Consider the following 16128-nt stretch of genomic DNA (forward strand, 5'->3'; position numbering starts at 1 on the left):
GATTTAGCTCAGTGGTAGAGCGCTTGCCTAACAAGTGCAAGGCCCTGGGTTCGGTCCTCTGCTCCAGAAAAAAAAATATATTTCCACCCCCTCAGCCCCACCCTGCTAGCATTGGGTGACAGTTGAGAGGCACTTCCTAGATACTAGCCCCAGGCTGAGGTCCTTATCAGAGAATTACCTGCTGTTCACCCAGGCCTGTTAGCACCAGTTGCTGAGAAAGTAAGGGACCACCTGTCTGGCTGAGCCCCTCCCCCCACTTGTTGATGTCCCCAGGCCATCGCTGGCTCTGCAGTAGGGGCCCTGTATTCCTGGAAGTTGGTTGGGTGTCTGTTTTCGCTCAGTGGTTGCATCAGAAAGGACAAGTTCTGCATTCCCTTCCTTGTGACTTTCCGAGGTTCTGTCTCCAGGCCTTCTCCAGCCTGACCCGAGAGAATTTCCATCAGCCCTAGTGTCCAATGGGTACAGCCCTCACTGGCTTTCTTGAGGCCTGGACAGCCCAGACAAAGCAGTAACTCCCACTGTTGTGGCCCAGAAAACACTTGGTCAGGAGCCAAGGCTCTTGACAGGCAAGCAGTGTCCCCTCGCTTACTCCTGAGACACTCTGTCCCCTGGCTATTCAAAGCACCATTTCTGGGAAGGCCAGTGAACAGCTTTTCAGAGCTCATTGTCTATGTCCTCTGCAGAGCCAGCAGGTGGTTCTGACCACCCTGCCACCCCACTGTAGACACCGGTCATCGTGGGTCTAAGGCTAGAGAACAGGAACCATCTCTGTCTTCCCTCATTCTGAGGGCTTCTGTTCCCCAGGACCCCTCATCTACCTCCCCTTAGCACCTCTTTAGAGCCTTTCTCTCAGCATCTAGAGGGCTTCAGACCGAAAAATGAAGAAGCACTCAAAGTTCTCTTCCTCCGACCCTTTGGCCTTCGCCATCCAAAGCCACTCAGGGCCCAAGCCCTGCAATCCAACAGATTTCCCTCTTGGGTAAATTTAGATTCTGTGACTGGGGACTTTCTAGCCTTTTCCTTCCTCATACTATTGGTGACTCACACATTCTGGCAGCTTCCTGCCTGCCTCCCCACGCTAAACACATCCCTAGTACTGCTCAGGAGTGGATTTTAGAGAAAAACTTGAGGGATCAAGACAGCCTGTGAAGGGAAACAGGTAAAGGCTAATCCTGGATTAGCTGGAGGCTGGGCCAGGGCTGAGACTGGGCCCACCTCCAAGGTCAGAAATGAGGGAGGAGGAGCCAGGGGAGGGACGGGGCCCTGGGTGGAAGGCACAGACTGGATTTGTTTGGGAGGGTGGAGCAGCAGGGTTGATTATTTTCTAGGTGGGTAAGAGTTAAATCCTTTTGGACCTCAGTCACTGGTCTTTCTCCCCTCCTGAACTTTCTCCTCTCCAGCCCTGGAGCCATCGAGCTGAGACAGCAGAGTCCTGCAGCATTGCCCATGGCCTGCCTGAGTCCCTCACAACTCAAGAAGGTAGGGGCCTGTGTTTTGGAGGGTGCAGACCTCTAGTGACCCTTGAACTACCTCTGACATTTCACAGAGAGAAGGCTCCCTGGGTATAAACCCTAATTTCTGTAAACATAGCCTGAGAGGGCCAGGTCACAACGCTGCCCCCCACACCACCACCCCACGTCCTATACGGTGGGGATTGGGGGATAAGAGGTGGAGAAACCACAGTTCAGATTAACCAGTCCAGCCAGCCCCAGGGGCCTGTTGATGAAGGCCTGGATGGGGACAGGCCAAGAGATAGGTCAGTGCATTAGGAAAGTCTACCATATAGGGGTTGCACTACGCACACCTTGAAATAACCACCCACGATTTCATATGGCAGGACTGTTACTGTATTAGATCTAGCCTTAGGATCTTCCTTTCAAAGTCCCCCCTGGAGCTGTGGTTGTGGCTTAGCAGTTGAGTGCTTGCTGGAGGCTCTGAGAGTGATCCCAACATTCACGACACACACAAACACACTGCACATACACAAACACACACACTATACACCATACACACACAAACACATACTGTACATACACAAACATACACACTACACATCATACATACACACCAACACACATATTCACATACGTACACATACTACACAGCATATACACACACTATACAAACACACTGCACACACACTACTGTAATACACAAACACATATACACACTACATACCCCACACACACAACACATACACACAAACACACTGCACATATCACATTATACAAACATATACATACAAACAGACTACACACATACCAACATACATACACACACCACCAATATCACCACCATACACACATATATCATGCATATACACACACATACACAGAGACACTCACACCACACAAACGCCCCACGTCACACACACATCCTATACAAATGCACACACATGTACATACCACACAAATACATACCCGCTATACTCACATACAAACATGCATATGCACATACTACACACGCATATAAACACCATACACAGATACACATCACACAAACACACACATAGAGCCCCCACACACAAATGCACCCATGCACAGATACCACACAGACACACACCACCCAAACACACACACACACACACACACACGCACACACACACACTCTCACACAGACCTACTCTCTTCTGACACCTGCCACTCATGCCACAGTTCTCAAATCTGTCTGTGGCTAAATATGTCCTGGAAGTCAGTCTTTCTTTCTGTCTCACAGGCTATCCAGGGACAAAGCCCCAGCCAGTATTTTTCTGTATGGTTTTTGCTGAGCTTTTGTTCATTTTTGCAATTTTGGGAGTGGAGGGCCTCCCACGTGTTAACCCCGAGTGCTTGTTTGCTGCTGTTGGTTTGCTCTGTTTTGGATTTGTGAGAGATGGTCTTACTATGTATCCCTGTCTGGTCTAGAACTCAATCTAAAAAGCAGGCTGCCCTCCAACTCACAGAGCTCTGACCGCCTCTGCTTCCTACATGCTGAAGTTAAAGGTGTGGGTCGCCATGCCAGGCCACACTTAGAGCCTTGCTCTCTGCTCCCTGCTGTGGTGATTTTCTTTGACTTCAGTGCTGAGGACAGAAGCCAGGCCGTGTGTACATGCTAGGCAAGCAGTCTGCTTCTGAGAGCCGTCCTGGTGTGCTAGCCTTGGGATAAAAAGCTTTGGGGCGACATCAGAATAAGCCACCTGTGCTCACACCCCGTAGCCTCCCTCTCCCCGTCTAGCCAGGGGGATGCTGTGATGGGGACTTTCTAACCTTTCCTCCGCATGCTAGTGGTGACTCAGGCATCCTGCCTGCCCACACTAAATAACACAGTGGAAATAAATTTTCCAATGGATGGATTTAGGGTTTCAGGACGAGCATGAGCCCATCCAGCCTGCCTTCTGTCTGCTCCTCTGGCCCTCCCCTCACCCTGGGCTCCAGCCCTTCCCAATTTCTCACAGTCATCCAGCGCCTACAGGCTTTGTAAATCCTGTTCTGTCTTCAATGGCCTTCCCTATCTCTTTGCTTCCCAGTGTTCTGCACTTTCCTCTAAACCCACTTCCTCCAAGCTGCCCTTTGACCCTTCACTTCGTTAGATTCTTTGCTTTTCATTCTCAAAACCCTGCCCCTCTCTCCCTGTAAGTCAGCGTATTGTGGGACGGTATGTCTGCCTGATGATTAGTGACTTGTGGGTCTCCTTCACTGGGTTGTAAATTGTGTGAGGATGGCTTGCTTATAATTACACGTCCATCTATCTGCTAAAGCCATCTCATACTCTTCACACTTAGCCAGTGTCAGAATAGACAGGCATGGTGGCACGTGTCTCTAATGCCAGCATTCAGGAGGCTGAGGCAGGAAGATCTTGAGTTTGAGGCCTCCCTGTCTTCAAACAAATAAAAACAAAGCAAGGGGGTTAGACGGCTCGGTGGTTAAAAGCACTTTTTGTAAGCATGAAGGTCAGAGTTTGAGTCTCAGCACACACTTAACAAGCTGCCTACACCTCCAACCCCAGCTTCAGGATGGAGACAGGATGGCCAGGGCTCTCAGGCTACCAGTCTAGTGAAGAAAACCGTCCAGGTTCAAGGGGACCCCCTGCCTCAGAAATACAGTGCGGTAGCGGGGCACCTTATGTCCTCCCCTAATGCTCCTGGAGGCACATGCGCGCACACCAGGAGTTCAGACACCTGTTCTACACTCACATAGACACATTTACACATGAATGAACAAAAGGGCTGTGTTTCCGTATGTCGCAAACCCTATGGAGGTCAAGAGCAGAGACAACTGCTGCTTTCTCTTCTTCGCGAAGATCCAAGCAGCCGATGCTGACTTCTCCTCACTAAGCACCAGACACCTATGTCCAGGATGGGGGATGGGGGACGGAGTGGTGAGCAGGACACTTGATCTGGGTTCCGGTTTGTGGTCAAACATGGATGTAAGGAATGGGTGAGGGCAGAGCGAGCCTGAGTCTTGCTCCTGTTGCAGTTCCAGGAGGACGGGTTTCTGCTGTTGGAAGGATTCTTCACAGCAGACGAGTGTGTGGTCATGCAGCAGAGGATTGGTGAGATTGTGGCTGAGATGGACGTCCCTCTGCACTGCCGGACAGAATTTTCCACCCAGGAAGATGAGCAGCTTCAAACTCAGGCAGGTACCTGGGACGATGAGGACGGGCGTCCGGCTTTGGTGGGTGCTCAGTCTGGATGGGAGGACCCTAAGGCCGTAGACTTCTGATAAGGGATCAGACTTCAGTCATCTGCATGCCAGGTACCAGGCTAAAGAGCTGTGCTGTATCGTTCCTCACTATGAATTCATAAGATGGCTATTACTGTTCTCCCTTGGCAATGGGCAAAGCCGGGCTTTTCTCCGGGTAATATTGTGTGGCTCCAGCCACACAGTTTGTAACTGATAGAGACTTGAATCCACCTCTCTGATATCAAATAGTGCTGGTCATTGACCTGCTGTGGTTTCTCAAGTTCTCTGGTCACAAAGAACCCTCTGTGAGCCCTGTGATAGGCCGCTCTTGGGTGAGTCATCTCCCTGCCAGACTAGGGAGGTCAGTTGCTACCTCAGACTCAACACAGTTTGACAAGTTAGGTGGTTCTTCCAGAGTTCCCTTAACCCTTCTTAGCCTGAATTTTTAAGTGGCCCAGAGGGCTCGCCTTATACTGATGCCAAGGAGCGCCTGCCATCTGGTGGCCATAAATAGAATTGCAGCAGCCCGAAACTACTTTCTCCCAGAGAGGGGAGGATGGAGTCTTCAGAAGACACATAACAGAATAAGTATTTTTCCGACTAGCAGGACAGACACACTCTAAGGGGTGAGGGGGCTGGATCCTGTCCCTTTATCTAGCTACCTACCTAGAAGACTCTAACGCTCCGTTGACTGCAGAGGTAGGAATGATAAAAGAAGAAAGGGTGGTGTTGGAGAGATGGCTCAGTGGTTAAGCACTGGCTGTACTTCCAGAGGACCAGGGTTTAATTCCCAGCTCCCAGTTCCCACATGGACGCTCATAACTGTCTGTATTTCCAGTTCCAGAGGTTCAATACTCTCATACCGATATACATATGGGCAAAACACCAATACACAGAAAAGAATCACAGAAGCAGGCAGATCTCTGTGAGTTCTAGGCAGACTACTCTACAAAGCGAGTTCTAGGACAGCTAGGGCTGTTATACAGAGAAATTGTATAGCAAAAGACCAAAAACCAAAAAAAACAAATGAAGAGAAAGAAGAAAGACGAGGAGGAAGAGGAGGTGGTGGTGGTGTGGTTTAGGGTGCTGGGAATCGAACCTGGGTTCTTAGCAGAGCTCACTGGGCCATCTTCCTAGCCCTAAGAAGCAGTAACTGTGCATTGAAACTTTGTTCTTTCCCCCAGTGATTCAGCTGCAGTGCTGGGTGGAGTCAGGGAGCAGCACCTCCCTGGGAGAGACAACTAAGTTTTGTAATGTATGTGTTGCCAGAATTTTTCAGATAGAATGTTTGCTTGTTTGTTTTGAGACAGGGTCTTATTTTATAGCCTTGTCTGTCCTGGGACTTGCTGTGTAGCCTGGGTTGGCCTCAAGTGCACAGAGATCTGTTGGCCACAACTGTTCTGTCACCTTCAGCTCAGGACCATACACCACGTAAGATGCTCAACATATAAAATTGCACGACCCCTGCTAATGTAAGTCTCTTTCCTATGTTTAGGGTCAGGCAAAGCTGTTCAATTGGGCAAGTGTGACAATGACTTCTTGCTGTGGCAAAACCTGGCGATCAGAAGGAGATGGGTTTATTGTGCTCCCTGTTTCAGATGGTTCAGTCCATGGTCACTTGATTTGTTGCAGGATGCTTGATCACACTGTGAGCTCCAAGGTTGTGTTGCTTACTGGAAAAACCTATTTCTAGTTATGATGTGACTCAGCCCTTAGCACACAGTTTAACACGTCGCTAGCACATACCCTTAACCCCAAAAAATGAATGTAAAGTTTGTAGAAGGAAGCACCTATGTTTGAAAGTGATGTCTAATTGAGTGGCAGACAAAGGGATGACTCAGAGAAAGATTTGACAGACTAGGATATGCCCAACTCTCACAAGAACAGGCTACGTAGGAGAGAGCGGTACAGAGAGAGGAAGGAGGAGGCCGTTTTACTGGGAGAGTTTTACAGAGTCAGGGCAGATAGAACAGAACAAGCCAGAGAATGAGAAGGAGCCAGAAGATTAGAACAGATTGCTAAAGTTAGTATGAGGCCAAGCAGAGCACTTCAGTCAGAGGCCAAGAGAGGAGCCACCTTGGAGAGGAGTTTAAGCCAGCTGAGGTGAACCAGCCAGCCGGAGCTGAGAAAGAACAAGAAAGGGTGAGCTTAGAGGCTGAAAACATTCTAGGCCTAGATTGGATTGTATGGAGGCTGGAAGCTTCCAGGACTAGGCCTAGGTTAGCAGACATAGGGAGCAAACCTTTGAGATGACAGTTATTTCAGGTGAAGAAAAGTTATCTTTCATAGCTTCATGACCAGGGGCCTGTGGTGAGACAGACTTGTGACAGGGCGAGTGGTCTTGAAGCAGAGCTGCTCGCCTCACAGCAGCTGGGAAGCAGAGGAGGGGTCTGTGGCAAGATGAACCATTCCTTCAAAGCCTCACCCCAGTGGCCTACCGCCTCCAAGGCCCAGGCTCCCAAGAGTCCCCAGCCGTGAGCCCATCAATGGACGAACAGCCAAGTTAGTATCTCTCCCAGCCATGGTCACCACTGCTGGGGACCAAGCCTCCAGTACGTGAGCACTTTTGGGAGGACACTTCTGTGAATACACTGTAAGAATTGCCTGGATGTATTAAAGACGTTTTTTGATGGCCCAGACTGCTCACCAAACTCAGATGGGGACTTGAGTTCAATCCCCAAGACCCCATTTAAAAACATCTGGGGTGCACCCCTCTAGTCCTACTGCTTGGGGAAGTGGAGGCAGTGGATCCGTAAAGCTTGATGGCTGGCTAGCCTAGCCTACTTAGTGACTCTCGGGCCAGCGAGAGACCCTGCCTCAATGAAAACGGGGTAGATGGCTCTGGAAAAATGGCACCTGAGGTTGTCCCCTGCCCCATACCTGTACTATACAAAAGGCGTTTTTGATCTGTAAGATTTTCAGCTTAGGTAAACTTAATGTGCTCCAAGTTCCATGGTGAATTAAGGAGCGATGTCCAGGAAACCCTAGTTTGTGGCTTAAGGCACCTGGGGTTGGAGCTGACTGTCTGTACCTCAGTGGCCATGTCTGAGAAGCTCCCACAGGGCATCTGTAGTCCTGTGTGAGCAGGTAGCTCCTGAGTCCTGCTCTGTCCCTCAGCTCTTCTCTAGTCTCTCCTATGCTCCCTTCCATAGGGCAACACGGACTACTTCTTGAGCAGTGGTGACAAGATCAGATTCTTCTTTGAAAAAGACGTTTTTGATGAGAAAGGTTTGGAGGCATGACGGTTGGAGGGACTGGGTCAGGGTGGCTAAGTCCTGGGGCTGGGAGGCAGCTGAGACCTGAAGGAAGCTGGATTCCGGATCTTCTGCCTTTGTCTGTTTTCTGTACCACAGGAAATTTCTTGGTTCCTCCAGAGAAATCTATCAACAAAATTGGCCATGGTGAGCAGGGGCCTGGGAGTGCAAAAAGGAAAGTAGGACAGCTGAGGTGTGAAGAGTTTAGGAGACTTAAGACCAAACGCCACCATAAGATGGTGGTTAGCCAGGTGGTGGTGGCACTCAGGACACAGAGGCAGGCGGATCTCTGAGTTCAAGGCCAGCCTGGTCTATGGAGTTCCAGACAACTAGGGCCACATAGAGAAACCCTGTGTCAAAAAACAAAACAAAAAGATGATATTGGCCACATGGCCCTGCTCAACCTCAGCCCTCTGTATCCTTTCATGGTGGTCACTTGTCACGTCTGCCCCAGCTGAGAAAGGGATCCACTGTGTGGCTCCCAGGATGGGCAGCGCAGGCTATTCCACTGTGCACTGCCTGCTCCGGGATGATCCCTAGGCCTGGGGGTTCTTTAAGGGACACCTGATGTGACATCCCTGTCCTTGTTCTGAGCCCTCTAAATCAAGTAGCAAACTCTTACCTTTTGCTCAGGATGACACATTACAATGTATTTTTAGCCTTTTTTTTTTTTTTTAAGATTTACTTCTTTTAGGTATATGAATATACTGTAGCTGTCTGCAGACACACCAGGAGAGGGCGTCAGATCCCATTACAGACGGTTGTGAGCCACCATGTGGTTGCTGGGATTTGAACTCAGGACCTCTGGAAGAGCAGTCAGTGCTCTTGACCGCTGAGCCGTCTCCCCAGCTCCTGAGACTTTGTTTCTTTGTTTTTTAATTAAATATGTATTCTTCCTCCCTCCCTCCCTGCCCCCCTCTCACTCTGTGTGTGTGTGTGTGTGTGTGTGTGTGTACGAGAGAGAGAGAGAGAGAGAGAGAGAGAGAGAGAGAGAGAGAGAGAGAGAGAGAGGGTGCAGTTCCATATGAGTATGCCATGGAGAGTGTGTGGAGGACTGGGGACAACCTGTAGGGGACATTCTTTTTCTGTACTATGACCTTGGGTTGTCAGGCTTGGTGGCAGGTACATTACCCATTGAGCCATCTCACTGCCCTCTTTTTTGTTTTTCCTTTCTCTTTTTTCTTTTGACAAGGTTTCATTGTCTAATCCAGGCTGGCCTGGAACTCAACAAACCTCCTGCCTCAGCCTCCCTAGTGTGGGGACTATAGGTGTGCACCACAATACCTAGTCATCATTGTCATTTCAAAAATACACAGCTCAGGGTCATAGAGTACGTTGAACATTTTTTTTTTTTTGTAATAGCAATTGCAGATGCTTATAACGAAGTATGGCCTCAGGGTAGGATCTGGGCTACTGTCACACACTCCTTAGCCTACTGTGCCCTACAGCATCTCTGGGGACACAGCTGTTTTTCTCACCCCACTTTATAGAGAAGGAGGCTTTCAGGGAGGCCTTTCATCTGAGTTCTCACAGACCCAGAGACAGGTCCTTCTGACTCTGTCAGGTAGGGGGAGTTAGGGCTGGAATGGGTGTTCCCGGTGCCCAGAAGGTCCCAGATAAGGTCCCAGGCAGGCCCGAGAGATAGCTCAGTTGATGGAGTGTTCGTATGTCTGTATAGTATACTTGAAGCCCAGGGTCTAGTCCCTGGCATGGGATGAACCAGCCATGGTGCCCTGTGCCTTCAGTGGGGTTGGAGGCAGGAGGGTGGGAAGTTCAAGGTCATCTTCTAGTATACAGCAAGTCCAGGCCATCCTGGGCTACACCAGACCCTGTTTCAAAAGCATAATAAAACCATAAAGGAATAAGGCCCTGAATGAAGTAAGGTCAAGGTGTGTCTATGGCCCTTTGCTTAGCTATAAACAGAGTTTCAAATACGTGAGAATTCCAAAATGGGGCCTGACTTTAGTGTCCAAGATATAGGAGGGATACACAGGGTCTGAGGCTAGCCCATGAACCCATCTCTGACCCATAGCTCTGCATGCCCATGACCCTGTCTTCAGGAGCATCACACACTCTCCCAAGGTGCAGGTGAGTGGGAGCTGGAGGTAAGGGCGGGAAGGTGGGAGGAGCAGATACGAACCATCAGGCTGCTGCTGTGTGGTTTCATCTTCTAGGCTTTGGTCAGAAGTCTGGGCCTCCAGATACCAGTGGTGGTACAGAGCATGTATATCTTTAAGGTGAGCTCTGCAGCCTCCTCAGACTCAGTTTCCCCATTGGACTGTTCATTCAAAGCTTTCCATTATAATAGACTAGGAACTGCTGGAGTTGGTCAGGTTTCGGGGAGGGCATGTAAGGCTGGCCTCTGGCTAAGGTGCTTGGTGCTACACAGATCTCAGTTAAAACATGTTTAACAAAGGAAGGGGAGCCCAGTGCCCCTTGTTCTGCTCTTAGCTCTCAAGGGCCCCCTCAGGGCTACCTTCTCTAAGAAACTGTCTAAATCTCTTTGCAGCCCTCCTAGGCTGAGCACATAGTAGGTACTCAGTAGATGCGTGCTAGTGTAGGACTCAGATCAAGAGCTGTCTGCTCTTCTCCACTCTTACCAGGTTCTTTCTCTTTCTTGCAGCAACCTCACTTTGGCGGCGAAGGTGAGCTGAGATGGGGCTGCTGTGGGGGCCATCAAAGGCCTCAGGCTGGAGATGGGGCGCCACTGGCCATAGGGTGTTTGAAGGGAGAAAAGGCTCTTCCCTCAGGGTCTGTGGGATGGGCAAGAGCCTGGCCAGGGAGGAGCAGCCATCTTCCATCCCTTCCAGTAGACTGGGGAAGTGTCCCTAGAGCCCTTGGCACAGTGATCCTGATTTCAATGGCAAACTTAGCTGGCTGAAACCAGAACCCTCAGTCCTCCTCCCCGAGATATTTTTGTTTTCAGTTTTGTTCGAGACAGGTTTCTCTGAGGCCAGCCTGGTCTACAGAGTGAATTCCAGGACATCCAGGGCTACACAGAGTAATCTTGTCTTGAAAAAACAGAAAAGAAAAAAACAAAAACCAACCAACCCAACAGGAACAAACAAGCCAACGTTACTTCTTCCTGTGGTGGTCCACTCCTTTCACCCAACACTACAGCACTCAAGAGCCAGAGAGAGAGAGATTTTTAATAACACTGTTTCCCAAATCATTCAGCGTGTGATTTGATGAAGGGAAGAGTTTAGGGACTCCATGGTGGGTGGCGTTCTGCTCAGACACTTCTGCAGCTGTGGAAGACTAGCTCTGGCCCCATTCACATGCACCCCTTTGCTTTGTACAAGCTCAAGTCTGACTCCTTGTGACCAGTCTCTCATGGCCCTGTGCCTGCTCTGCCTAAATCCAGCGTCCAGATACCTTGGCCATTTTTTCCCCTCAGAGACTTTGAGGACCCCCTAATTGGCCACCCTCCTCAGGATAACAAAGTCCCTATGGCTGCTTAGAGTACATAGTTACCCCAGGGGGATGAAGGTGACACTTGTTCCTGTAGACTGAACTCCTCTCTAGGGCCATCTCCATCCCACCTGTGCCAGGCGTTATCCCAGGGGCTTTAAACAGTGGATGCAAATGGACAGGGGCTGTGTCTCCTGACAGTAAGAGAGGGTACTAGTGCCTGCGACAGCCTGTAATCCCAGCAGCTCAGAAGGACTGAGCCACTACCGTGGGCAACTTCCTCAGAAGACCCTGTCACAAAGCAAAACAGAAGGAGATGTAGTGACTTGGTCATTCATGGTTGGTGCCCTGCCCTGCTCATGTCTCCAGCATATGTATCCTGCTGGTGGTTCACATCTGCTTACCCCTGGCTAAGAACGGAAGCTTTACGAGTGCAGTGGTGGTGTAGGCATTTAATCCCACCACTCAGGAGACAGAGGCAGGAGGATTTCTGAGATCCGAGCAGACTGGTCTTTGGAGTGAGTTCCAGGGCAGCCAGAACCACACAGAGAAAGAAACCCTGTCTCAAAAAACTAAACAAGAATGGTGGCTTCCAAAAAAAAGAAAGAAAGAAAGAAAGAAAGAAAGAAAGAAAGAAAGAAAGAAAGAAAGACAAAAATAACAAAAAGACCAAGGGGCTGTGGATTTAGCTCAGTGATAGAGCATTTGCCTAGCAAGCGCCAAGTCCCTGGGTTCGGTCCTCAGCTCAAAAAAAAAAAAAAAAAAAAAAAGCGGCTTCCATGATGTGGCTGAGGTTAAACATAGCTACTCTTTTTTTTCTTTTATCATTACGAGGTTGGCCTTGTGCTGAGCAACTTTTAAAAAGATTTATATATTTTATGTACACACATGTTCTGTCTGCATGAACTTCTGCACACCAGAGGGGAGCATCAGATCCCATCACAGATGTTTGCGAGCCACCATGTGGTCTCTGGGAAGTGACCTCAGGACCTCTGAGCAGCCAGTGCCTGTACACATGAAGCCATCTCTCCCGCTGTCTGTCCTGTACTAGATCATTTTAGTAGGTCGTCCTAAGAGCCTCTAGCAGACCTTGGAAGCAGGTTAACCAGTCTACAGTTGAAGAAATGCTTAGAGTTTGTAGGCTAGGCAGTAGTGAGACTCTTAACTGGAGATGGATAGGCTAACCCTGGAAGGATTATGGAATGAGAACCTGGCCAGGATAAGGTGAGGCATGGCCAAAGGCCTTGTACCTTACTCCTGGGTGGGTCTCCTACAGTCTCCCCTCACCAGGACGCTACCTTCCTGTACACGGAGCCTCTAGGCCGAGTGCTGGGCCTGTGGATTGCAACGGAGGATGCCATGCTGGAGAACGGTTGCCTCTGGTTCATCCCTGGCTCCCACACCAGTGAGGACACTATTTATCCCTGCCCACCCCATCCCCAGGAAGAGGGACGTACAAAAAAAAAAAAAAGTGACTAAAGGCTCCGTGTTGGCCCACAGGTGGGGTGTCAAGAAGGATGATCCGAGCCCCTTCGGACTCTGGGCCTGGCACCAGCTTCCTCGGGTCGGAGCCAGCCTGGGATAACAACCTCTTTGTGCCTTTGCCAGTGAGGAGAGGTAGGTGAGGTGCAGAGCACAGGAAGGCAGGTGGCCATGGTTAGAGCTCTGTGTTTGCTCCACTCCCTGCATACAAAAGGCTCCCTGTGGTGCCTGCAGTCTGAGGGCCTTGAAATTGTAGAAAGGATGGTGGTGGCACTGGTATGGGGCTGGATCATAGTCAGCAAGCAGTGTGCTTCCAGCAGGCTCGTTAAGGTCAGACTAAAGTCCTTGACGGTCATTTCTTGAAGTAGATGATTGCCCCTCTGACTCTCAGAGGTCCCAGGCAATTAATGCAGGACTTTTGCAGGGAACGTGTGAGGTACGCACGTGCTCCATGTGTGGGCAGGTAATGCCTGGTTTTCCTTATGGCAAAGGGATACCAGATGCCAACTCTGTCTGGGGAAGGGGACCCCCCTCCACCCCTCATATGCCTGTGTGTAAATGGTTTCCTGTCTGCCTCTGCCTTCCAAGTGCTGGGATTGATTAAAGACTTGCACTGCCACACCCGGCCGGGGAAAGCCCTTTCATAAGGCTTCCCAAGGAGGGTCACAGTGGAGAAGACATGATGCTAGGGGACTGCTGTCTGTCTAACAGCTTGGCCTCAGACCTGGAGCACGTGTGATGACAGCCTGCGTTTCTAAGGATAGGAACGGACAAGTTCTCCCTTTGTGGAAGTAGGGCTGTATTCTTTATTCCCTTGGGAAGAAGACTGCTTGCTATGGGGTTGGTGGTGACTTGCTGGTGACAGTGTGGTATTCCCCAAGGGGGTCTGGTCCTGATCCACGGAGAAGTGGTGCACAAGAGTGAGCAGAACCTTTCCGACCACTCACGCCAGGCCTACACTTTCCACCTCATGGAGGCCGCCGGCACTGTCTGGAGCCCAGGGAACTGGTAGGTACCAGGGTTGGTGTGTGCTCCAGAGAACCTCTTCAGAAGACCCTTTAGGCTAGGCACAGTCGTCCCTTAACCCCCAAATTGTATTGACAGTTTTGGAGTTTAGGTTTCTTTAAAAAACACAGAAATATTATGGGAATATATTTTTCGTTTTAATCCCAGGTATGAGATATGTGGCTACTTCAGATTGTCCACAGCAGCTGACTATAATTTGCCCCGTGCTCTAGCAGGGGCATGATTTTGCCAGCATTAGATAGTTTCTGTGACTGTGTGACAGTTGGGACTCTGGGGACCTTTCAGAGAGTCTATAAATGCTAGGGCCACAAGAGGCAGGGTGAGTTGTTGGCCTTGGTTTGTTAAATAGTTGTTAAATAGAAACAATCATAAATTAGATCAAACTTGCCCCAAGGAACTTGATTTTCCTAACAGGCAGGAAGTAGTTTAATGATAATGTCACCTTTCCTTTTTCGCCATCTCGTGTTGGGGGTTAGGGTGGAAAAGGGTGGAAGAACGTTCTCACGAAATAGCCAAAGTCTAGCTGTAGCACCTGTTGCACTCTCTGCAGGCTTCAGCCCACGACTGAGCTGCCCTTCCCACCACTCTACATCTAAAGGCCCTGGCAGAGCAGGGCTGGTGAGGGTCCCCCACCCTCAGCCCCAATGCTACCAACACCAGGGCCTCTGGCTGCAACCAAGCGCGCATCTTCTTGTATGGCTTTCTTTCTGATGTTGTCTGTGACCTTGGTCCACCAGACAGGGAGCCAAGAAGCAGAAATGACTGAGCAGGAGCCCAAGCTCGGGGAGAGGAGGGACTTCCTCTAAAATTTTCTCTCTCTACACCTTCCTGTTCCAACCCAGCTTTCTGAAGTGTCCACTCGGCAGTGAAAGGATTCACTTGGGTTTTCTCTTGGATGGGTGTTTCTGTGTCAGGCACTGAATAAAGGCAACTTAAAATATGTATGTGTGTGGGTACTTTGAGCACGTGTTTGCACCACATGTGTGCACCACGTGTGTGCAGTGTCCGTGAAGGTCAGAAGAGGATCTTGCAGGTGGCTGTGAGCTGCCATGGGCCTGCTGGGAATTGGATACCTGTCGGCAGACGCAGCTGGTGTTCTTAGCTGCTGAGACCTCTGTGGCTCACAAAATGACTTTGAAACGTAGCTTCTCCATCCAGCCTTCTCTCACTGATAGCAGAAAGCCATCAAGGACATTCCAGCGTGCTTAGTGTGGAGACACATAACAATAGTGATGTTTAGTGGGAACTCACTGCACGGCTTTATCTCCGAGTTCTTACAAGGAGAGGGTCTCAGTGATGTGCATGCATCCAGGACTAGAGACCAGGAAAGGACAAGTGACCTCATTAGGTTACACAAATACCCAGTCCCCTCCAGGCCTGAGTGTCTAACCTCCAACCCTTTTTCCTCTTCAGGAACGTAGAAAGAACCCTGGCCTTAGGTCTTTCTGACTCTGGATCTCAGGCCAGGCCCTTCCTTCCCTCTCAGGCCTTGTCAGATCTATTTAATGAAGTCACTGAGGGCCTGCCGGTCACTCTTGACTTGGTGTACTTAGCAGCACCTTCCAGAACTACTAGATCCTGATACTGCCTAGTGGAGGACTGGCCAGATACTGCAAAAGGAGAGGAGTCAGCTGATTGGAATGTATTTTCTTGGCTTTGTTTTTTTTAAGCACAAGAGGCCTTGGGCCCCATGTCACATACCAACATCACACCTACACACACCAACATCACACCTACACACACACACACACACACATACACACACACACACTCACACACATTTTCTTTTTGTTTTTGGAGATAAGTGTATGTGTGTGTGTGTGTGTGTGTGTGTGTGTGTGTGTATCTTTGGCTGTCTTGGAACTCCCTCTGTAGACCATTAGGCCATCAGAGAGTCTATAAATGCTAAGACCACAAGAGGCAGGGTGAGTTGTTGGCTTCGAACTCACAGAGATCTACCTGCCTTTGCCTACTGAGCGCTGGGATCAAAGGTGTACGCCACCACTGCTTGGTCCACATACTTTACACTTCTTTTTTTTTTTTTTTTGGTTCTTTTTTTCGGAGCTGGGGACCGAACCGAGGGCCTTGCGCTTCCTAGGCAAGCGCTCTACCACTGAGCTAAATCCCCAACCCCACTTTACACTTCTTAAATTGGGAGACTTGAGGTTTTCCAGCTTTCTTCAGTAAGTGGACCATTGGCAAGGCCAGGCTTGCCTTCTTACCTGGTGACTGCTGGATGGCTCCCACCCTGTGTTTGGTGGGAGTGAAGATGCAGGACCTTGCACTCATCAAAC

The 16128-nt window shown here is 49.8% G+C and overlaps 1 protein-coding gene across 9 annotated transcripts; it reads left to right on the forward strand.

The window, feature by feature from the left end:
- Positions 1-1108: 1108 nt before the first annotated feature.
- Positions 1109-14775, forward strand: Phyhd1 (phytanoyl-CoA dioxygenase domain containing 1). Of its 9 annotated transcripts, none has more exons than XM_087651310.1 (12): positions 1109-1159; positions 1401-1479; positions 4455-4617; positions 7814-7889; positions 8015-8062; positions 9948-10003; positions 10090-10152; positions 10539-10560; positions 12603-12731; positions 12827-12943; positions 13690-13816; positions 14385-14774. In XM_087651310.1, exons 3-12 carry the CDS (start codon positions 4594-4596, stop codon positions 14428-14430), a joined length of 708 nt encoding a protein of 235 aa, XP_087507436.1. In that variant the 5' UTR covers positions 1109-1159; positions 1401-1479; positions 4455-4593; the 3' UTR covers positions 14431-14774.
- Positions 14776-16128: the final 1353 nt, after the last annotated feature.

The sequence above is a fragment of the Rattus norvegicus genome, chromosome 3, assembly GCF_021556685.1.
Source record: "Rattus norvegicus strain SHRSP/BbbUtx chromosome 3, alternate assembly SHRSP_T2T, whole genome shotgun sequence".
NCBI lineage: Eukaryota > Metazoa > Chordata > Mammalia > Rodentia > Muridae > Rattus > Rattus norvegicus.

Coding starts and splice junctions, on each gene's coding strand:
- Phyhd1 (XM_087651306.1), top strand. CDS start 1,447: ATGGCCTGCCTGAGTCCCTCACAACTCAAGAAG. Junction 8,063..9,947: donor TATCAACAAAATTGGCCATG/GTGAGCAGGGGC, acceptor TCTGACCCATAG/CTCTGCATGCCCATGACCCT. Junction 13,817..14,384: donor GTCTGGAGCCCAGGGAACTG/GTAGGTACCAGG, acceptor CACTCTCTGCAG/GCTTCAGCCCACGACTGAGC.